The sequence below is a fragment of the Phyllopteryx taeniolatus genome, chromosome 3 (genome assembly GCF_024500385.1).
Source record: "Phyllopteryx taeniolatus isolate TA_2022b chromosome 3, UOR_Ptae_1.2, whole genome shotgun sequence".
Taxonomy (NCBI): Eukaryota; Metazoa; Chordata; class Actinopteri; order Syngnathiformes; family Syngnathidae; genus Phyllopteryx; species Phyllopteryx taeniolatus.
Genome location: NC_084504.1, coordinates 29,612,574 through 29,637,236, shown reverse-complemented (window position 1 = coordinate 29,637,236; position 24,663 = coordinate 29,612,574). Strand labels below are relative to the sequence as shown.

The following is a 24,663-nucleotide window of genomic DNA, read 5'->3' as shown; positions in this document are numbered from 1 at the left end:
CTCTTACATGAAAGGGGCTCCCCTGTGCGTGCAGGTGGGCGACGCAGTGTGGATGCTTTTCTTACTGCCTCTTGAGCCGCCTGTTGTTTCCCGGCATCTGTCGAAGATAAAGACAGAGGGTGATGTCACTTTTTGTCATTTAGACTTGAAGTCACAATGTACTCTGATGTGGACCGTTTGAAGTCCTTTTGAATTTGAAGTCCCGATTACGTGACAAATACATTGGTATTAATGATATTGTGATCAAAAGTCCAATGCAAACATATACAAGATTTGCGACCATGAGATTCTTTTACATTTTTTTTTTTCACGTTGGGCCTCACCACATCATGGGTCCTTCGAATTCTTATATAGTGATAAGAATGTACCTTCCCCTTGCAGTGTCCCCACACACGTGTAACCACAATCCCAATTTTCCACATGAATCATTCATTTAGTGTAAACTGCATAGCTCTACATTACTGTCCTTCCAATTTGGATGAACGTGATTCTCATTGTCATCCACAATCAAACTTTCCAGAGTCTTGAATTTCTGACGTGTCCGGAATTCCTGAACTAAGTGCTACCATGCAGAATTTGACCATGATTATTAGTTCAATATATTCCTCTGAAATCACACTAACTATGCCTATGTTTATCTTTTTCTTTGTTTTTGTTTTTTTGCAACACTTATTCCAAAAGACGGCCTGACATCAGAATGACATCACAACGACATACGAATGACATCAGAATGTCTTCAGCATACCTCAGTTCATCAGTAATGGATTAACATTACTGATGAACATTTACTTTGGCTTTTTTTTTTGCAACACCTATTCAAAACAAGGATCAGCCTTAACAAGGTGTGTTAAAAGAACATCAGAAGAATATACACTCGTGGAATAAGTTGACTCACATTGTAAGCTTTAGGCATGTCCCAATACCTTTTGCCCAGTGAGATCATGTGCAACCTAACAACGTTAATTAAGTGTTTTTACAATTTACAATGGTTCACTTCTTTTTACACTTGTGTGACAGTCAAGAATATTAAAAACGGGTTTGGAGGTTTATGCTGGGATATCTAGTTCCATTATTTCCTATGGGAAATGTTTCTCAAAATCTGATGGTTGGAATTACACGTGTTTTTAAAAGCACCACCAACTGGAGCTTTGCCTCAGTCCGCTTATCTTAATGCTAACAAACAATGCCAAACACCATTGATGAGCTAACGAATCGCATCAGTGTCGCAGTGGCATAACCCTTTAAGTAGCGGATATTTGAACACAAAGGGTTAAGCAATGCATGTAGACAGACAATATAACAATGCTCAAAGGCGTTTATTCTTTATCGTCTATGTAGAACGACTAATATTACTGGAGCTTACTGAGGAGCTGTGACCGTCTCCGATGTATAGCCACACGTCTGTATTATACTGCCCCCAGGTTGTCAAGGCGCACACGCAAGAAGGAGGAGCACAATATCCATTGAATTGAAGCAACAAAAAAAAAAAAATGTGAAAACCACACCGGACCATTGTACAATCATTTTAAAATGAACTTCAATTTGGACAAGCAGCTAGTGCAGTGCAGATAAAACAGGTGTAATGTGCCCTCTCTTTGGATCTCATGTGTTGTGTGTGTCCCTAGATTGTATTGTGAGGGTTTTATCACCACGTGACTTAATGAATATTTTTCTTGCTTATACTGTAGCCGGGATGAACTAAAGATAATGACAACATCGCCATTTTTTTCTTCTCTGCCACTTTAGATAGAGACAACTGTGTACAGCATGCGTTCTCATTTTCCTTTTTTTGTATTGTTCCCTGTTTAGATTCGTCAGTAGAACATCGGGAAGCCATGGGAGCAAGTGTAAACAATAGCTTGCTTGTGCAAAGAGAATGAGCTCACATTGTGTCCTGCCTTCAATTTATGAAGTGTGGGAGTTTGTGTCTGTGGTTGCTGGATGTTTTTCAAAGGGCTTTGTGGTACTGCCCAACTCCTTTTCCCCGTTTTTGTCTGGATCTGCTTAGCCCAGGTGCTCCTGCTCCAAACATGTGGTTGAGCTGAGCACCTCATTAGCAACCAGGAAGTAGTACTTCCTTGTATTCTGCCACAAGCAGCCATCTACACTAGAAACATGTAAAAGCACCTGCAGCTACGAGTTGCAAAATTCATGTTCATTAACGTAATACTGCAATTTCACATTTCGCAAGCTCCCACGAGTGCAAAGGATCTTGGCGTCTGCCTCACAGTTCTGAGGACCGAGGTTCAATCCCCGGCCCCGCCTGTGTGGAGTTTGCATGTTCTCCCCGTGGCTGCGTGGGTTTTCTCCGGGCACTCCGGTTTCCTCCCACATCCCAAAAACATGCGTGGTAGGTTAATTGACAACTCTAAATTGCCCATAGGTGTGAATGTGAATGCGAATGGTTGTTTGTTTATGTGTGGCGTCCAATTGGCTGGCAACCAGTTCAGGGTGTAACCCGCTTCCTGCCCGATAGTGGCTGGGATAGGCTCCAGCACTCCCGCGACCCTTGTGAGGACAAGCAGCTCAGAAAATGGATGGCATTTGGGATCTTGAGTGATTACCCCAAAAATTGTATGGTGGTGCTAAGAAAGTTAGACACAGCACATGCTTTGTGGGAAACTGAAGCTCTTTCCTCAAACCATGCTTATGGTTTTAGTGTTTTGGGTTGTGGGTATTTTTTTTTCTGAGGATTATAAGTAAAGACACATTTAAGCAGCATAAGGTGTGGAAAATGCGGCAACCCCCTCCATGTTTAGACAACAATGTCAAGTGAGTAGCAGTCGAGGCAAACACAAACCTGGACGTGTTGGACATTCTGCAGTGATGCACTGCGTAGTGTAGTGGTGTGTTTATTAACAAATGATGGCTGGTTTTAGTGACCAAAAATGGGCTTTGCACTGGAAATGTACACATCACCCCTTGCAAGCACCTCTTCTCCTTCTCTTGAGTTAAAGCTTCAATTTCCCCACCCACATATAGGTTACTGCATGAGCCATAAGCCGGATTTGGCACATGGACAACTGTCTCCCACACACTCCTTTTTACACAATTACGCTCAGTCTTGTTATCATCAAAGGTGAAATAAATCTTTTCGCCAGCTCCTGTTTGAGGTAAATGAAAGGCAGGAAGGAACAGTCTGAGGCTTCACATGAGATCCAACACCCGCAAAATGAAGCCAGGACACCTTTTCAATGACATTCAATGTACCTAGTCTTTGCTTCTCAGTGGGCTAATTGCCCCAACAGGGGGGTGGGTGTCAAATCAATGTGTGAATATATTTGACCTCTTTCCCTCGTGGTGCACTGGGCCCTAATGACTGAGTCAGTTAGGGCTATTCATTGAAGAAATACCAAAACACCCCCGCTGAGAGTTCAGTAGGCCAGAGGCCGTCGTGAGATTGGCTCCGGATCTCGTTCTACTCGACTGCACATGCTGTCTTTGTCATTTGTTTGTAAACACGCTTTGAATCATTTCTTCCTCTGCTGCTGCTGCAAAATAGAAATGGAGATTAACAAGCGCCACAGTGAAATCCAATGTGACCTGCCCACCAGAATGATGTCTGCACTGTTCATTGTATCCTATACGTGAAGACGCAGCATAGTGATTTCAGCAAATAGCTCCTCTCGCCTCATTTATCAAACCTCAGAGGTCTTATTAAAAAGTCATGAGTCTGCCTGTGGGCTGCCTTACGTCATGCATATAGTTGAGGGTGAAGGTCAGACAGACTGGCGAATCGTTTAGCCAGAATCTCACTAATATGCCTTCCAAGCCACACGTGCAGTTCTTTCAAATAGAACTTTCTTGCCATTACTTTCTCTTCTTCACATTCGTGAGTCATTGTGTGAAAAATGCAGACAATTAGCACTGACCTTGTCATAATAACAGCAAATATTAAACCTCTGAGCTTAAATGGCTAAAAGTTGAAATCCAGTTCGAATTGATAAGAATCCTACAACTGTAATGACGTATTTTCTGGTGTATGCTACAACTGGCAGCTAGTAGGGTACTTCCTGGTTCCTGATGAAAAGCATCCTTTAGTTTGCGGTAAAGGGATCACAACTTTATCCACATCTACACCAAATGTGTATTTCTGTTGACCATTTTATTACATCAACACACTTACTGTGAAAAGATATAAATGGCTTTTGCGTATTTCATATCATAGTTAGCAAAGAATGTGTCCGAAAACATCACATTTTCTTGCTACGTACATGAATTTATATTTTTCATATAAATATTGGATTGGCTTGTTTTTAGTTCCGCTCAAAGTTTGGACATGGAGATCCAGCATAAAAGTGTAAAGCTAAAAGGACCTGTGTGTATGCACGACAACAAACACACACACACACACACACACACACACCCACACAGCTCGCAGACACAGCAGAGTGTAAAGTTCCTGATCCATCTCTGTCGACTCAATTAGCTGAGCTCAGCGCTGCAGCATCATTAGTGGGCGCTGTGGGTGTTTGTCTCTGTCTCTGCACACCCTCGGACAGGATGAATAGCACTGCTACTGTGAGCGCGCGCGCGCACACACACACACACACACACACACACACACACACCCATCACCGAGAACACAACTCCTCCAACCGGGATGAGCCAGGCTGAACAAAGTTACTTTGCAGTCCATACGTATGCTTAGCGGGCATTTTGTATTGTCGGTTTTAAAAGGGACAAAAAGTACCTGATTTTGTTCAGTATTGTTTGTCGTTGAAAACAGCAAACTCCTAGAGCAGGCGTTGACGCGAAGCCAGAGAAAGTGATAAAGGTTTACCAGCGTCGACGTCAGGTTATTCAGCATCATAATCTTCCACTTGAAGCCTTTGGACAACCTAAATTTGGTATGGGTACAGCTCTCTAACGCATCCGCCGAATCGAGGTTGTTGATACTGAGTTCCAGTGCAGCCCCCCGGATAGACTTTCAGTGGCCTAGCCCTAACCCTAACCCAGTTTTTAATAATTAATAAAATAAAGAGGAAATATCTATACACAGACATTCTAATAGAACTGTTTCTCCCTAAAAGGATTTTTGAATTTGTGTATTATGCTATAATACGGATCATTTTCAAAACTACATGCCAATAGTTTACAGCTCTGTCTTACTGCTCAGTGCTCAGCGCTAAACTTGAGTGTTTATTGTGTTTTCCCATGACAACACATTTTGTGAATTAGGTGACTGTCACACTTCATTATCCCCTTCCTCCACAAGTGCAACTCTACCTCCTCTTCGTCAGAGAAAAGGTGCAAAGCCCACACACTGGCTAGACTTCGCTGTAATTACAGGTGAGGGCCACATAACTGATCCCCAAGGAAAATACAAGTTAAACTAAACAGATACCTTATGTTTAAATTGTGTTTGAAAACAAGTGCACATGGCGGCAGCTGTGTCTGCATATATTCCGCTTCACAAGTGTTGGGGAGGCGCTGCGAAGGAAGCCTCCAGGACCTTGAGGCGAGAGCATGGAGGGTCAGCGAGGTGCCCGCCTCCAGCACACACATCTCACCTCATCAATCAGCACAGACACTTGAGCCAAGGCAGCGTCTGGTAATAAGGATGCTGAAGGACAGAAATAATTCCTCAAAATTAGGTACACCTGCACAATCGGTTCAGATTCAAAGTCAACTCCACCTTGACAAAAGCTATAAAGCTCAGATTTGATTAGCCTGTATGTAGCAGGGCAGTGTAGTTTTACGTCACTGAAAACTACAACTACAATAATAATCATGGTTTTTTTTGTGGCGTACAGTGCTCAGCATTTACTGAACACCAGGAGAACAGTAAATCACAAACACAATGAGCATACTCACAGAGGAGCTGCTGTTGCCCACCGCTCACACCCAGGCACTCACACACAGACTCACCAATGTCACACACATGCAACAGGTCCCGCCTCTCAAAGGCACACACATGTATCTAAACACACAGGCACTTCAATATGTGCAGTATTTCCTATACCCTTTATACTTAGATTTTTTTTGGGGTTGTGTTCAAATGCTTTCGTGTTTAAAAAGTGTGTTTTAATACCTTTAAGTGTGTTTTAATAAAATTGTGTTTAAAGCGTGTAACTTTCAGCACAGAGTCCTTGTGGGCTATTGAAACTAATTTGGGACAATTCTCACATGTGTCCAGGCCATGCAGATGTGCTCAAGCACAAACCACCTATCATCTCTTACAGGAAGGAGGAGGTTTCTCACCTCTTTACCTCACCTTGCCTCTCACTCTCTCTTCCCCATGTCTTGCCGTTTTCCCAACTCATGTATTTCGTGATGCTGACGGCACTGACAGCCTCTCAGTCTCCCCCCTCTTCCACCAGCAGGCTGTGGTGTGTAATTACAGAGCCGCACCAAGCCCTGTGGTCAGACTGGTGGGGTGGCTGCTGACAGGCGCGCTTGTTTAGCCGACAGACACGAGATCCCATTGGCACTCGCAGACAGGAGCTGCGGGGTATGCCTTGCATAAATCTCCCCCTTTCTCCACTAATTCTCCCACTTCCTCAGCAGAGGTTTTCATCGGGGGAAAACGCCCCATAGAGCTTTAGGCCAGATGGATGAGAATACCTGCAAATAATACTAATCATGGGAAAACTGAGCGCCGCCGACAGTTACCACCTTCTTCTCTAATTACGCAGTAGGTAGTCCAGCTTTTATGCTTTGGGTTTTTTTGGGGTGTGCCAGTGTGATGGTGGCCTGTATTTCTATATAAGACACTTTTATGTTGTTTCGTGACCCATTTGAACTAAAACCAAATAGAAAATGGCCTGGTTTTGGATGTTTCATTCACATGGCAACAGTTTTCTTTTGAAGCCTGAAAATATGGGGTAATAAAGTGTAGCTACTGTTTAACAAATTGATTCGACCTGTCACAGTCTGTCAGCCACACCCACATATTTAAGGCTATGTTGATGTCGCGCTCATTGTCAGATTGTTCGACACTCATCCATGCAAGACGCTACAAAACTACCCCGTCAATCCCTTCTGCATTCTGCCTCCGACCGCAGGTTCTGCCTTTGCACATTTGTTTGCCCGTCCACGCGGGTTTTGGGGATTCTGCTACAAAGACAACAAAGTGTGAGTTTCCCTGTCCTGCTCTCTGTAAATTGTGGATTAAAACAGCATCCCTGGCCTGCTACCTGTGGATTACGGAGCATTACATGACTTTGGCCCAAGACAAATTATCGATCTTCAAAGTCTCACCATCTCGACTGTGAAGTTAACTGCTTTGTATCTGGGTTTTGAAGCGACCTGTCACAGTTGCTATTAAAGTAATTTCCAACTATTCCGGTGGTTCGGTGTGCTGCACTTGGGTCCTACACAACACCCCGTGTCAGCACCAAATGTAAGATTTACGCCACAGCTGCTCTAAATTAACCTTGATAGTTACCAAAATAATGTTTCGGTAATAATTAATATGCCATTATGTAGAAGGACATGTTGGGGAGACTATGTCTCTCGGCTGGCCTGGGAACGCCTCGGGATCCCCCCCCCGGAAGAGCTGGATGAAGTGGCTTGGGAGAGGGAAGTCCGTGCGTCCCTGCTAAAGCCACTGCCCCCGCGACCCGACCTCGGATAAGCGGGAGAAAATAGATGTATGGATGGATGTAGAAGCCAGTGTGAGCCAGCACAAATTTGAGGCTATAAAGGTCAATTCAGTTTCAATTTCCAAATTTTTGTTCAAAATGGCAAAATGTTGAGAGCTCACTGAAATTGTACGAGTCTGTGTTAAAAGCTTTTGATGATGCTGGGTGGTCTCTTCTTGCATTTATGACTGTTGGCTTGATGTATTTTCTAAGCACTGCTCAGGCAAGGGATTTGTAGGTCATGAAAGGATTACTGAGAAGTCTCAGGATTCTGACAGAAAATAAAACATTTTGAAAATAAGCGGGAGTGTTGTTGACATGTAAACATTACTGGACTGACTGTCTCCAGACAGTCACTTTTAAGTTGAAAGGGTCTCTCACACATAGTTGTGGGTTGATGTGTGCCTTTAAGGGGTGAGGCCTAGTGAGGATCTGGAGTCAGTCGGTTTGGTTGTTTCCTATGTGGTTAGTTTGGTGCGATTGTCTGCTCCATGCTCCTTGCGTGTTTTCATTCTGTATTTGTGTGTTTGACTGTTTGTCCTGTTCAATAAATGGATGAAAGTGCATCAGCGACTGCGACACAGGTCAAGGTACCACTGTAACTTCTAAACAGAAACACAGATGAACAGTATTTAAAAGACATTTTCAGATAAGACTCAAGAAAACTTTTTTTTTTTATTTTTCTTTCGGAAACACCAACTATACTGGTCTGACATGCACATTACAGCACCAAATAGCCACACTAGTGACTCTGGTGTTTACATCAAATCCAAGAATCTTAAGTGAATTATTGTTTTTTTTTTGGGTAATAAAGAAATTGCAGTTGCTGGTGTCACAGTCTTACCCACAACCAGTGACACAGAAACCATTTTCTTAATGCCATACAAGAGAAACAAAAGTGTGGTTTCTGTAAAGTGGCTAAAATTAGCAGCGGGCACAACTGTAGAATTACAGAGTTAAGTTTGAATGCGGTGGGACAGGCCGCACCAACCCATCCAACAGTCTTAAAACATTTCCTGCACTTGAAAGGAGCATATGTATAAAAGCGTGTGACAGGCTGACGACATGGCACGCACACTTCACTTTTATTAAGAGAGACAGACACCTGAAGAATGCCTCCCTGGTGACCCTGATCGACCTCAAACATTCCCTCTGTGACTCTCTCTCTTTCAAAACGCGTGCATGGCGTCTTTGCCCTCTTCTCTTGATCCCGCGGTCACTAGTGGAAGCAGCAAAAACAAGAAACCACACACTCCACCGCTGGTTTGGTGTGCCAGGGAGGAGGCTATAGCGCGGGTGACCTCTCTATATAAAACGCTCCCAACACACCGCAGACTTGATTCCTCCGTCCACAATACGCTGCCACAGCTGGCCAACGCGCAGGAGCTCGAAAAACAACACAGACCAGAAAAAGACATCCAACATAAACGCACAAGAGCAGTATATTTCTTGCTGTTGAAATATTAGATGGGTTGCTTGGAGCTGCACTCTGGGACTAAAATAATGAACTATATAAATTAATGTTGCTGTAGCTGGTTGCGTTTCACTGTAACTGTTCTTGTTTTCATAGTGGTTCATAATGTCATCATTCATCGTTAGTCTTGCCATCTGGAAACATAGACATATCTGGCTGTGAAATTCAATGGTGAAAGAACACAAACAGTCTGGAAATCTGACAGGCGATAATCAGGCCAAAAGTTGAACAAAAAAAAGTTTCAGCGTAACCAAAATGTTGCTAGTAATCCCTGATTTTATATAGCAGTGTTTGCTGTTTACACAACTGCTTTTGAAAAGTCTCATGTTATCGTTCTTTCTGGTACTTTCATAAAAAGAGTGTATTATTTTTAGCCCTTTTTATACTACATCTCAGAGGGAGATATTGTGTGTTTTACGACACCGCATTTATTTGACAGCTGTAGTTATAGTGTATGAAACGCCAACATATAGCAAACCATAACTGCAACTTTTTTCCTGGGTTGCAGATCGGATTTCGCCGTCTGTACTAAAAAAGGTTGACGTTCAAAATGTGAAAAGCAAAGCCAAGGTGCTGATAAGATCTTACCTCAAAATAACGAAATGAACAAAAATCATTTTGATGGCTTGCCTCAAGTATAGTGTTTCAGTGGTCTCCATAGCGAACTCAGATCATCGACTTTAGGGGTCATTAATAATGGTAGCTCAGCCACGACACTTGTCATATCATCTTAGCATCAGTGTGTAGCGTACACTTCTTGCATAAACGTTCCTTTCCCACTTGCATTCTATAAGTTAGGCACTTTTGACCCTGGTTTAATGTGAAAAGTGTGAATTATTGAATGATTTCTGTATTTGTTGGTATGTTTTGTAACAGTTTTAAGTCACCTGTTAAGGGACTCCGAATGTAAATTAGCTGTGCATAGCTAACATCGTCACATTTACACAAGTATTGTACTGATGTTCATTAATGTACATTGTCCCTCTTAAAAAATAAAATTGATTTGAAATTGACACAAATTATAGAGAGCAGAAAATGCTTATCAATGCCACCAAACAAACAAAAAAGAAGTGCTAGTTAGCATGTTTCCCCTGCCTCCAGAATGCAAATGCCGGAGTGATGTCCACTTTGTTAGAGGATTCTCTTTTCTCTTTTTGTTCTACCTGCTTGTTTGTCATGTTGTGCCAGGAGTTAACTAGCTGTCAGCAGGACATACCGTAGATCTGTGGCTTTTGTGTTTGAATGTGACTCTTGGTGGCACGGCGGCCGACTGGTCAGCACATCTGTCTCACAGTTCTGAGGACCCGGGATCAAATCCCGGCCTCAGCTCTGTGGCGTTTGCATGTTCTCCCCGTCCGTGCCTGCTTGGATTTTCTCCGGGTACTCCGGTTTCCTCCCACATCCCAAAAACATGGGCAGTAGGTTAATTGAAGACTCTAAATTGGCCGTAGGTGTGAACATGTGCGCGAATGGTTGTTTGTTTCTATGTGCGCTGTGATTGGCTGGTGACCAGTTCAGGGTGTACTCTGCCTCTCGCCCGAAGATAACTGGGATAGGCTCCCGCAGCCCGTGTGAGGATAAGCGTTACAGAAAATTTATGTTTTTATCTCAGTGAAACACTTTGGGTTGTATTTTTATATATATATATATATATATATATATATGAATAGTGCCATCTCAATAAAATTTGATTTGATCATCAGGTGTGCTGTGGGAAATTATCCAATTTCATTGAAGTGGTCCAAAAATGATTTACTTACTACAAATAAGGAATCTGTGTTGCACTCTCTACGCCAGCGAGGTATAGTGACAGGCAGAGGAATTGAATGCTCTTCCACTAGATGGAAAAATGGCACAATTACATAATTAACCCATCCATCCATTTTTTTTGTTTGGTGGTGTGCCATGAGATCTCTTATGTGAAATATGTGCGTTGGCTCTGGGAAAAACTGGTCTAGAAAGCCAATGGAGTAAAAAAAAAAAAATACAAATAAATATATCAAATGTGGCATGTAGGTCCAGCTTGCTACAGGAGAAACTGCTCTCAACAAACAATGCCGCTGAATTCCTGGCCAGTAAACCTCTTCCTCTGACCGTAATTACTTCACAGAGGTTAACAAGCGCTCCGGCTCTGTGGCTTCAGCTGTAGCCAAGCTTGCTTCAATCCACAAAGCTTCAGCTGCGCACGGCTCATGTCGTCTGCCGTACACACTCGGGAAGTGGCTGAGAGAATCGTTGGCCTCGTTTGAAGAACACTTCCACTAACAGAGTTTATTTGTTCGAGGCTGCTTTGAACACAATGTCTCCTGTTGGCCACAGCCGCCATATGCGATTCCCCTCCTAATATGACATGAGTAAGTGTATGTACACATTAGAGTGGAGTTTCAATAAGCTACATTTGTCCATAGCCACCTATGTAAACAATATGAACAGTTGAGTCCCCTCTGACAAACGTGCAGACATATCCATGGCAACTGGGCACCAAAGTGCTTGTTGAGCACATCCACTGTGTGATTGTGACTGCGGGCGTCTTTCTAGAGCCAAGACGCCAAACTGCAGTCATTAGGATCATATAATAAATGATGAATTGTGCTTTCATAGCAAACCACAAAGCTGCTGCTTCTCTACGCAGGGCTCCAAATGAACTCCGAGCAGCACATGTGTGTCATGTTTTTCTTGTGATTTAACTTCTCTTGGACACCATTGGCCAATTCCACCACAATTGGATATTTCATTTACCTTGGGAACATTTCTTATAACACCCAAATTCTCCTTGGATCATTCTCGTGGGCCGTTATTGGGCCCTGCTCTGGGATTTGTCAGGATGAAAAATGTTCAATGACACTTTCTGAAATTGCTGTCAGACTGCAGAAGTAGGAAAAAGGGATTTGATTTACTGGCCTCATTAAATGACTGCGCCCAAAATTACAGTTCATAAAGATTTGCATTCGGCAGTATTGTAAAAAAATACAAAATGTCAACATTCTATTTCAGTTCTGTTTGTGCACATCAATATTTTAGAAAACAAGTTAAGGCAACCAACCATACTTCCCACACATGATGATTTTAATTTGACATAAAGACGTAAAAATGGAGTTTGTTTGAGAGATATTCATTGTGCAACTCTATCCGTACTGAGTTGCAGAAGTTGGACTTGCAAGTCTACTCACCGCCGCCCCCCGACACTGTCGCATTCGTTAGGCGGAATGAAAATCCGACTGATCAAAGCGTAGCTGTCTACGTGTTCGACATTCTGCAAGTAGGTGTGGGGACTCTTTTGTTGTGGGCTTGTTTAGGACATGTGATATCTATTGTTGTGCATATACGAGCTTGGCAAACCCACAGGGTCTTTGATTTAGACAGCTCCTATTCTTTCCCCAAATAGAAAGCTCAAACAACATGTCAGAAAACCACGAGGAGGAGCAGTTGCTAAGAATAGCTTTGGTTTACGAGATTATAAAATATCAGAGACACGACATATAATCAACTGAATGACTCTTTTACATATGAATACACTGTAAGGATCAACATTTCTCACTCCAAAGCCATGTGATTTATTTTGATGAGTGTACCGCCTCAATATTTTACAGAATGTAGATAACAGTAATTGGCAATTATACCCCCCTCGCCCCCAGCTATAAGAGCTTACACTTTGTATAACATTTTTGTCCGTTCATCCAGAAGAAAATTTGAAAGGCAAAAGATTAGCGATATTGGAGTGTTTGATGGGGTTTAGGTCAGAAGTTTTTGTTTTTTTTAACACCAAACTCAAGCACCCACGCATTTATCTTTTTCTTTTTTTCATTTTTTTGCACTGGGACACATTCATGTTTTACAGTATAAAATCAATGTTTGTCAAATTTGTAGGTATGGGTAAATAAATGTGATGTCAATGTTTACTCAGAATAATCTAAATAGATTCATAGCATTTTGGGAAACAGCTTCTAATATATAAATAATAGACTTATAGGTTTCGACTGATGGATTGGTATTAGCGTTTAATAAAGTGAAGATGAAAAAATATCAAAGTGCCGCTGGGCATCCTTTGATTGTTTTCTGTATGTGACCTTAATGCAGCCTCACATGTTCATGCCAAACCTCCACGTACAGGTACACACAAAAGTACGTGTAGAAGTGCACAGACACCTCAAAGACCCCCACATGAGTATATGCAGGAAGAGTGAGTGAGGTAAATGAGAGTGTGATGCTGAGCTCAGTCTAATCCCTGGGTGAATGGCGTGCTGTGTGCCAGGCATTCCTCTTGTGTCTTTTTAAGGCTCTTGGGAATTAGAGCCCACTTACTTGCAAGGCCGCAGGTTGGGATCAAAGACGACTTGACTTATTCAGGCTCAGCTTGTGGAACATTCAGGTGGCACAGTGGAACAGAACACCACGGCCAAAATGCGAGACGCTGACACAGGTCGTACGCACCCGGTGGGGGTCAAATTTGCGTTTATCCAGCACAGCACTCACTGTCAATCTGCCCATTGATGGGTGGCTTGGAGGTTTTAGTGGCAATAACACCGGTGTGATGGACCTCACATGAAAGATGTTACACAAATATGAAATATAACTGAAAATGATTTTGACCATGGCTGCCTCCTATTAAATTAAAACAATCTGGACTGCATTCCCACAGCGCAGCCATTCCAAGGCTGAATTTATATTCAGCAAAACAGACTACAGACAAACAAACCTGATCTCAGGTGACCTCGGATTAACTATACGGATCTGTATAATATCTGACCTTTACCCTGTTACAACAAACATGGCTTCTTCTTTAATCCGCCGCGAAAGAGGTGTTGGTAAATCTGCTTTCATGAGCGTGTGTGACTCAGCTCCACGAGCTGCATGCGCGGGATGACACTAATTACTGGAATTTGGGAAGGTATCTCTAGCATCTCAGTGTCGATGACAAGTACTTAACCTAACTGGTGTAACTACACATTTCCCCCCAGGAAATAAGCACAATGATGTCTGGGGGGATTTCAGCATAGCAAACTGTGGATAAACATCATGATAACAGGTTAGGGCCTGCACAAATAAAGCTCCCCACTGGTTGGGTTTGGATTATCTTCTTCGTCCCATTCTTTCTCTTTTTTACACATGTGGACGGCCATTATCCTTGACAGCCAATTGTGTGCCTCATATAACATCCGCGCACATCCTTTTAAATCTACATGTTCCGTGTCTGCTTTTTCTGGACACATAGACACACACACACACACACACACAGTCACCCAAACCCAAAATGACGACACAGCAGGTCTGGCAAATGTTTCTGCGGCATGAGGTTCTGTCTCGTGTCTATATCCTCTGAGAAGAAAGTGGGCCTTCATGCATGCAGGGACTTGGTGTGTTTGTGTTTTGCACCACTGCAGATAAGTATGCATGCACTCCGTGCTCAACAAAGGGATGGTAAAGTAAAAAAGCACAGACACAACGGCTGGGGAGGGAGATTTTTTTTTACTGCTCTAGATGAGGGTCATGGAGTGTTCAGTCAGGCACCCATATGGCAAAAGTGGTTAAAAGCAATAAAAAGTATAAGGGGTGGGGGGATGGTGGGTTGGGATGAAGAATCAGTAATGCATCAACAAACTGGTTGGTCTCTTTTCAGGGGTAAAAATAAAATAAAATAAAATGCTGTTCAAAAGTCTTCCACTAGCTTTGTTGTTTTAATTACCTTTTTAAAAGCAGTCATTTTGAAATAATAAAACAGCAAATAGCAGGACAGACACACGAGTTAGCAATGACATCATTTCGGTTTGAGTCCATTGTTGGTTTGCCTTAATCGTGTATATTATTAGGTAACAGTTTTAGGAGGAATGGTTCAAATGCAAATTCCATTCCATATTATAGAAGTATATATGTGAAAAATAATGCAACAAATCACACGAATGCATGAAAAGTTATTTCGCAACTATTAAACGCATGCGTTGCATATTGCGATTAAAGATTGAGAAGAAAAAAGCTGGAACCATTAATCCTCACATGGAGACAAAATGCTTTTTGTCTCTTTTACTGATTACATCCATTAAACAAGTCCAAAAAGGATGAATAATACAAAAAATTGTTGCGTCCAAATAATAAAAATCAACAATGGGTTCCCTTTGGACATTTTCAGTTTCAAAGAGAGATTTATGAGCTGAAAAAGGAGTACTCCTAGTTCTAGAGCAGATGTAGGGATTTTCATTTTTTTGGGGGCCTCATTTCTTGGCAAAGGCGCACGAGACTGATGATGCAGTCGAGGAAGACTCTTGGTGACACATTGTTCCTCCTTCACTGTTATTTCAATAGCCAAGGATGCTGCTAAACAATGTGACAACTCTTAAAAGAGCGCTGCAAATCCTCATCTTTGCGATAGAATCAGTCGGAAAGGAGAAACGATTACTCAAGACACGAGGAGAGGAGATAGAGGAAGGAAGTGTTCTCACTCCCTTCATCCTTTTTACCCTTCTGCCTTCACACCAGAATGCTGGTCTTATCAGTACAACATGTCCACAGTTGACTGTGTGAAGACATGCAGACGATGATGAAAGAACATACACACAAGCACGGCGGGAGCGAGGGGAGGGGGCTTTGCAGAGGACTGGAAACTGATTACAGGAGGAGCAGTGGAGCGGGGAAACAGATGAAAACTTAGCCGAGCCGTCAGCGCCTCTTCATCGCGGACAAACAACAGGCGAGATGAGAAGCTAACAAACTACACCATCAATCCCGCTGCTCATGTCAGCTAATAAAAGAGAGCGTGTGATGGGTGCGGGTCCATGAGGGTCTGCCGACCCCGCTGGTCTCCAGTGCGGTGCGCTTACAAAAGAACCCAAGCTCCCCCTCTCCTTAACGCCTCTATGCTGGCATCCAAAACATTAAAAAAATAATAAAAAAACATTCTTTCCCTACACTCCTTCACACCCACCGTGTGAGAAAAGTGCTGATGGAGGAAAAGAAAAAGTCCAAGAAAAACTCCACAGTGGACACTCTTGCAACATCCAGAATTTCCTTGCATGAGTACAAGTTGCTTTGTTCGCATCCAACCAGCAGATTCCTAATTTCCAAAATGTGGTGCCACGTATGAGAAAGGAAAAAAACAACAACAACACATCTGAAAATAAAAAGCTCGTTGAATTTTATTTTACCACATCAGAATATGAGCACTGGAACCTGTAGTTAATCAGTTCGGTCTTCTAACCGTAGACTGATTTCCACATAATCGCACAAGACCTCAGCTCAGCTATTACAATTGTAAAGGGTTAACATCGCAGGTGTGCTTTGCGTTTTGTGATACTCATTTCCTGATGCCCACTACAAATGGTATGACCACCAAAAAAACGGAAATCAAAAGTGAAAAAGTATTTTGTCCTGGCTGCGCGATACAATATGGAGAAAATGACGTGTTAATGTGAAGAGACTCAAATTGAAATCAGGAATCTCTCTCTGATTACTGTATCTCCATTTCAATTATTTCGTGGGATAACGATACTTTCTGATACTCTTATGTAAAAACATTTACGTCGACTAATTTGTCTTTTGTTAATTGTTTCACTGATTCAGCACCACATAGAAATGAAAAACCTACACTGGTTTTAAACAAATAAATAAAATGAGAAAAAAAAGAGCATTTGGAAACAATTAGACACTGAGATACACTGCAGATGGCTTTGTGATTTCATTATTATTGCATCAGTACAAACATAATTTAGGGCTCGGCGGTTGCTTTTAGTCAACGAGGTCAAAGTAAATGATCAAAGTTTCATGAACATAGAGCGAAAGGGGGAGGTTGTGTTCTTTTGCGGCCTAAATCATGTGTCGTGGTCATGGCGGCTGGTGGCGGCATGCAGAACACTGACACATCCAGAAATAAAACCTTTGGACTATCTCAACTAAATATGTCTGCAACCATGCTCAAAGTGTTTGTGCCATGTACGGGTGTGTGTGTGTGTTTTCCTCCCACTTCGGTGTCGTTATCAGACAGTGCGTGTTGCGTACGCAGGCCAAACCAGCAGGTCTTCTGCAAATATTTTGCACTGTGGTATAAAACAGTAAAACTGTACTCACATGATGGACTGTCACTGTGTCACATGTTGTGTGAAAGTACCCATGCAACCAGGTAACAATTTGGGTCAGATCAACTTTTAAAACGCAGACGCCCCATCCGGATAAACGGGTTATGACTATTTCCAGGTCACTATAAAAACGCATTTCTCTTTAAAGTCCTGTAATTATACATGACATCATCTGTGGTGAGATAAGTCTCCAAGGCAAGTGGAAAATGAAAGTTATTTTATAGTTTCAGCTCGGAGTTGCTCCGGCCTCCCTGTGTGGCTATGAGAGTTAAAACTCCTTGGCTTATCATTATTCATACATACGAGGTGTATAAGAAAAGTTCCAGGACCGGTGTCACAAAAGATACTTCTTCAATTTCAAACCCAAACTACAAGTTTTCCTCTTCAATGTGGGCCAGACGATCCACCAGCACGTCTAAAAGGAGAGTCTGCGGCATTTGCCAAAATGTGTATGGTGTGAGGGTTATGTCATCAATGATGACACAGGATGCTGATGTCATCAGATGCGACGCTACAGTCTTCTCTAACCAGAGCCTTGAACCTAACACTATTACCAGGATTTAAGCCACTGCAGAAAAAAAAAATCTATTTGTAGCTTAAATAAATTGGGTTCATTCTTTTTTGATAGATAGATGAATACGCCTATCCAACATTTGTTTTTTTCTCCAATACAACTCTCCATCCATCAATCCTTTAACCCGACATCATTCCAAGAGAAATACGTACATTTTCTTCCAGTCATCCATTCATTCCTCCACTTATACAGTATGTATACATTTTTTTAGACATCCGTCATCTATCCATCCATGTTTCTATTTCTCCAATCCATCAATATGTCGATTCCTGCCATAGCTAACAGTGTAATATCAGCAGAGTGTTGCTGTGTAAAGCGGAAGGTGAATCCATCCAACATTCACATCGTTCTCAACCTTGTTGTAGTTGTCAGCAAGCTTCTGAGCAGCCAGGGAGCTGCTGGCTGCCCAACTGCTTCATCATAACAAATGATTACCAACGTCAGACAGAGTGCGCACAATACAACCAACCCTTTCTCCTGTGCACAGCTTCTCATGACTTCCCATGAATTTTGATGTCTAAGTCACGAGTGCCATGGTAGAGTCTGTATAAATTATGTGCACCTTGTTTGGAATGATATTTAGACTGGAATAACGTGCAGTTAGAAAGTACACTACACAACTCAAACACACTTGAGACCATGTGCGTCCAAGTCAGGTCTGGATATATTGAAGAGAGGATGCGAAAACAAGCTGATAGATCAAGAAAAATAATCATCTTTAAAATATATATACTGTATTCCTAATCTGCAGCTGTATATAATGGCCGTTCCGGAGCCTATTCTCCTTGACCTGTGCGAGGAACTTGGTCAGCCCTTCCAGTGCCAGACCCCCAAAAGCACACGAGTCCATAGGTTTCTTCTTCTATTCTTTGCCATATCGTACGCAGCTACTGAACTGATGTCGCAAATGATTAATTAAAGGAGTAAGTACATCATTCACGGCGGCGAATGAACGTGGAAAGGCTTTTGAAAATGTGTGTGTACTGTAGACGCAAACTATTTGGTTTCTGGACTAAAACATGGAAACCACTCATGTTTCAATGGTTACTGGCATTATGTCATAAGAAGAAAACGGTGAGGCAAATGGAGAATGCTGCTAATGCACCATCTCAGGGGGAAAAGTGCACCACACTTTTGGAATTAAAAAGGAACTGGTAGTAGGAGGGGATAAGGTGTCGGGAAAGGAATTCCAACTTGGGAACGAGAGCTAATGGATGAATGGTCCCGTGTAGTGTGCCCTTATCCTGTGTGCAAATCTGAAGCAAGAACATTAGTTGAAGTCTTCACTCTAACTTTCTCTGGAGTATTTGAATCCCTGACAAGGTCCACTCTGGCCTCAGAGATGAACGGAGGAGCCAAAATGAGGAAAACATAGAAAACAAAAGTCTGGGAAACCCTGGTAATCATGAAAATGTTATTTAATACACGTAATCTTGTTTTCTGCTATCTCTGGCAATCTTGCTAAATGTTGGGGCGCTGTCTTTGATTTGATTTGCTGATACGCCATCACTAATTAGGGACACACTATACTCACTCCATGGGATCTAACACTAACCCCGAAGAAACTTGTTGGTACAGCGCTACCACTCAAAGATGAATACTGCACATTCTATTATTCTGGACGAATGCGCACCTCCAATTGTTTCTTAATTGCAGAGACCCAATTTCATCCTAGAGGGTAGGACTGTAAAACACTGCAAGAGCCTTATATGTAATTTGTAATGAAACATTTCACCATAACAACGAAGTTGTGGCTCATAAGGTCTGCACATTATGAATGACTATGTTGATTATGGTTATTATTTCTGTCTTGTCTTTGTAGTTTAGAAAATGTTAAAAGCCACCGTCCCTAAGTTCCCTTTTCCTTCACAATCAGAGGATAACAATGCCATCTGACTTGCCTTTTTTTTTTTTTTTTTTTTTAAACAACGTAGCAATTGACTAAATAGGCGCCTGTTGAGTGATGCTGTTCTCCATTTAGATTGGAGAGGAACTAGATCCCCAGTTCTCCTGCTCTGAACACAAGTAGGGAAGGAATAATAAAGAGCTCCAACTTTTAGACCAGACTCTAATCCTCCGGCTTTGTCTTGGTGCCAGATGCCATCTGGCTAGAGATCTACTAACTCTCCTTTAACTGGTCTTTGTTTACCCAAGTCACTCAAGTCGTTTGTACAGGAACATGAAGGGTTCATATTAAAAGTCTTAGCTGAGGATAAGCCATTAGGTCTAAATTGGATATAATGATAGTTAATGCCCAAACCAGCTGAGGATCACTTGTGTGCTCAGAATCAGATCCTTCTCTGTATGTTTAGTTTCTGACATACTTCAAAATTACTTCACTTCAGATATACATACTATAATGCTGTTAATAATTTAGGCCTGTGCATGGGAACGAAGGGTGTGTTCATAGTTGATAAGTGTGATTCAGTTAAAAGCCAACAAACTAAATGTGAGCAACAGTTATCCGATAGAGCGGTTTATTCTTCTTCTGGTTTTTCATGTTCTTCATATTCATGTGCCCGGTCAACTTTCCGTCCAATGTTAAAGAAGCCAGTGTGAATGTTAAATGAAAATGCACAATGTACCATAAACTGCTTTAGTCCAGAGCAGAGAACCAAACTTCTACATGTAAACCAGGGGCAGACACTCGCAGACTGAACTGGACTGACATGCGCTTGGTAAAGTGGAACCGTGCCAAAACAAGCCAGAGTCCTTCTCTTTGACAGAATATAGTGAAATGTCATCTATTGGGCATCAGTACGGGCTGAAATATTTTTGGGTCTGTGGAGTGCTACGGCCACATCCTGTTTCTTCGCGATTCTTTCTGACCATTCACACCACACACTTTAATGTGAACTTCAGAAGGGAAAAAATACCAAGGGGATACAGTAGACAGGGCAGGCTCTGGACTGCTCAAGGGGGAAAAACTGCTCAAATTGCCAATTTAAAAAAAAAATAATAATAATTTTTTTTTTTTATTATTTTGACAAAGGTGGAGGGAAAATGGGAACAAGCTACTGGTACAGATGTGATCCAAATGAGCTGCTCAACAAAACCACTGGTGCTTTCGAAGGCCAGTCCACTCCTGGTGTGAACAAAGCTTGAAGCTCATCTTAAGTAGTTCAGTGACACAGACTGTCATGACTACTTCTTTCTAACACAGTGAGTGATAAATCATAAACGCAATTATAAAAGCTTAACACTGGATGTGGTTTTTCCAGAACCAATTCGGTTTGACACAACGTTTTCACCCACTTTTACCTCCGACGACGTACAACAACGGAACATCACAGTCGTAGATTTGGCTCGAGCTATGTGATGTATGTGCTACATGGTGTCTCTGAAGAGCTTGGACAGAACGTGAAGGTCTGCCAAAAGAAATAATAGTGCATGACATAATCTTTGTCCATCATGGTTTCATCCACAGCACAGCCCTCTCCAAATCTGGAACATTAGCTGCGATTTACTGCCAATCTGTCACTGAGAACAAATGCAGCTGTGTGTGTGTGCTTGTGTGTGTGCTTGTGATAAAAGACAGGCAATAAAATGAGTACGTATGTCATGTATTGGACCTTTTTTTTTTTTTTTTTTTTTTTTTTTTTTAAATTCTTTGACTGAGTAAGCAGAACGTCCTTTCTTTGTGTGTATGTGTGTGTGCTGATAAGAACAGGTATGTTTTTTGGAATGTGTGTTCACAGCCAGGCCTCGTACTGTGAGCTCAGCATGACGGGTTGGCATTAACACCTGAGGAAGCAGCAACAGGCAGACACACTCGCTGGACTTTTTATTTATGGTGCTGATGGAAGCGGGGGAGGTCATCGTGCACAATGCTGGCTGCACGTTGTGGACGTGGCATGAGTCCAAGCAAAACAATAGCCCCCCCCCCCCCCCCCCGTATGAGTCCCAGGGGGGCAGTGGAAAGCCCGGAATTCAGGCCTGGGGTTAGAGGTTCAAGGGTACGTCCTGTAGTTAATGAGATCGCCCTGCTGGGCCCCGAACATTGTCTTAGCAGCACTGCAACAACGTCCTCCTGATGTGGACCGCTAAAGTAAAAAGTGCACAACGCTCCCCCGAGGTAATCACAACAAGATGTCCCTCGACGGAGGACGGTGCCAGAAAGTGCCATGCTCTAGATGCCAACTTGCACCTGGAAGCCTGTACTGGCTAATTTGTACAAGTAAAAAGGACATGACCCGAGGAAATGCCTAGGACCACAGCAGAAACAAACACTTTCCTTAATGGTGCATGCCTTACATGGTCTATTAATGCAAATGGTACTTCACGTGTTATGAAACACAACAAAGTGGTGGGATTCTCTGCATGATAGGGAAATGGACTGTAGACTTCAAATAATCCCCCAAATTATTGAGCATTACAATGAAAGTGAAATTAGAAGGATTAAACATGCTCGCACAAGAATTTAGTAGTAGTTTGTGGAACTGGGGCTGCTGAGGGCAAGTGCCCCTGAGGTCATACATTGGAATTCAGATCAAAGTTCTGCCTCTAAAGTTGTACAACAGCTCAGATTTCGAACCACTGCCATGCGTAACGTCACATGAGGCATCAGCATGAGGCCTCACAAGATATCAGTGTTTTGCTTATCCTTTGGCTTTTGTGGTATTTTTGTGACACATGCATAGCAGCTGTACACCTTCACCCCAGTGAAGGTAGCCTCCATCTGCCTTCGGGTGTTTGTAGCAGTCCCAACTGTAGTTTGAGTCCTCGGAGGTGCGCTCAATGCTCACTCGGGCAATGCCAGTGAGACCTGAAAGGCATGATTGAGAGGAACGGGCCCCTGACCTAAACCCGAGTGGCGCTTTGTTATTGGAGCTATACTTGAGGTCGCCGGCAAGGTGGTTAAAAAGCTCCTCGGAGGGAGGGCCCAGGGTAGAACGTGATCTGCCCAGAGTTTCTCAAGTCTGGGCCTCTCGGCATCGACTGCTGCCCATCCGACTCAACCCAAGTTAAGCATAAGATAGATGTAAAGATCTAAAGTTTTTGTAGTAATCTAATGTTTGTGTATATTTGTGTATGACTGCATCACTTTGGTGGCTTGTGGAGCTCACGCAGGCACACTTAAAACAAATTTTCCTTGAAAAATAGTCCAGTTGGAACATAATATAGTGAGGTTTTAATCCCGAAACAATTATATGACTATTATTGGAGCAATTATTCGTGTCATTTTATAGATAGATCATCTGTTTCATTCGGTAAGAAACGATGTGCGCATTGCCGTCAACTGGGCCAACATTACGCCACAGTCCTTGGGCAAAGATTCATTCATACATTTGTGAGTGTTTGTCGAATGATTTGATACTTGGCACCATGCAAAACCTGCAAAATCACACACTCCTGTCATCATGTGTTTCTCACACCTGCTGTAAATCCCCCATTTGTTTGCCATGTAACGCAACAGCTTAATACAGTATATCAGTCATTCGAGCTTTAGAGGCATGTACTGTTGTGCACCACTCCACTCTCTTCTGGCCCTTCAAGTGCTGTTATTTATCTTTGCGGGAGACTATTGAAAGCCAAGCAGGCAGGCCTGGGCCGCAGATCATCTTCACTCGCCTTTTGTCCAGAACTAATCGGAACCATCAGCACTGCTCGTCTCATCCCTGCTCCCCACTCAGCACCGAATGAAGAACCACGTGAACAGATGGAAACAAATGTTAAAGCAAAGCAGCAGTTAAACTCACAACACCAGCACAGGCAACAGTTGTATCCAAAACTTGGCTGGGAGGAGGTGACTAAACCCAAAGAGGGGTGGGGGGGGGGGTGGTTGTTTGGGAGGTCTACGATCGAGAGCCCATAAATGATGTCACCACTACTAACCACAGCAAAATCCGTGTGATGTGGCTTGTTTGCGGTTGAGAGTACATGGGAGTGGAGGCTTCAAGGTTGACTCCGTAATATCCCACCCAGTTAGAAGCAACAGTCGAGCCTTGCCGACGTGGTGCAATGTGTGTTTAAGAGCTCAGAACAGCCAAACAAGCGCACGCATCATGAAAACTAGTGACCTGTAGAAAACCACTGACCAATACAGCAAAAGAGAAGTGCTCTTTGTCTAAACTAAATTCTAGTATGTTAGTAGGTAAGTAAATATTTCCCACGCAAACAAATGTCACATCCAAAATTTAGGAATCTCTTAAAAAAGCAATTTCTGTTTCTCAATTTTTTTGGGACATCACAAGTTGGAGCTACAGAACTTGTTTTTCACTGGACAGTGATAATGTAAAATATGAAAAATTGGCATGTATAAATAAAGTAGCTTGACCCATTGGCATTGTTCTTGTAAAATCAAAAGTTAGGCTTGTACGAATCCTGTGCACAGCTTTATTAAAGCTGAAGATGAACATAAGCAGAAAAGTATCAATCCATCCATCCATCCATTTTCTTCCGCTTAGCCGAGGTCGGGTTGTTTACGCTTTTCCTGATTGGCAAAATATGACCGTCGTGTATTCAAAGCCTCGAGTAAGCAGCCGAATATGAGCCTTAAAACAGATAGATCTATTTTGGTAGGTGTCTCTGTCAGGTCAGAGAGAAAAAATTACCATGAACATTGTTGCGTTCCAATGTTCAGATCGCCATCCAAATCCAACGGCTCCACAACGATGTTGAACTCGCTCATGATTATTGCTCTCTCAGGACTTTTTACTGGTCACCACATTGCATAAAAACTAATTAAAAGGACAAAAAGACTCAATAAAGAGATTCAGGAACTAAAAATTAACTCCACATCTGGATTACAAAGTTTCGCCAGATCCGAAGACGACATTCGATTCTATACAAGGTAAGATGGGAAAAAGCTATCCAAAATGTTCATGAATAAATCAAACATTTCTTACTCTACTGTGGCTTTATATAAAATAAAAAAACTATAACACACATTGTCACCCTCAGATGAAAGGGAATAAGTTAGGATGTAGAGTGACAAGGCAGGTACCAGCAAGGCCCAAGCTTGCC

The 24,663-nt window shown here is 42.4% G+C and overlaps 1 protein-coding gene across 7 annotated transcripts in view; it reads right to left on the bottom strand.

Annotated features, from left to right (window-relative positions):
* Nucleotides 1–24,663, bottom strand: part of emid1 (EMI domain containing 1) — a 53,309-nt gene that overhangs the window by 10,610 nt on the left and 18,036 nt on the right. For all 7 annotated transcript variants that reach the window (XR_009787861.1, XR_009787863.1, XM_061768407.1 and 4 more), the window contains exon 4: nt 8–97. Coding sequence is in view for 5 of the 7 variants with exons in the window: in XM_061768407.1 (XP_061624391.1) it covers nt 8–97 (90 nt within the window). In the remaining 2 variants the exon portion in view is untranslated. The remainder of the gene's footprint in view (nt 1–7; nt 98–24,663) is intronic.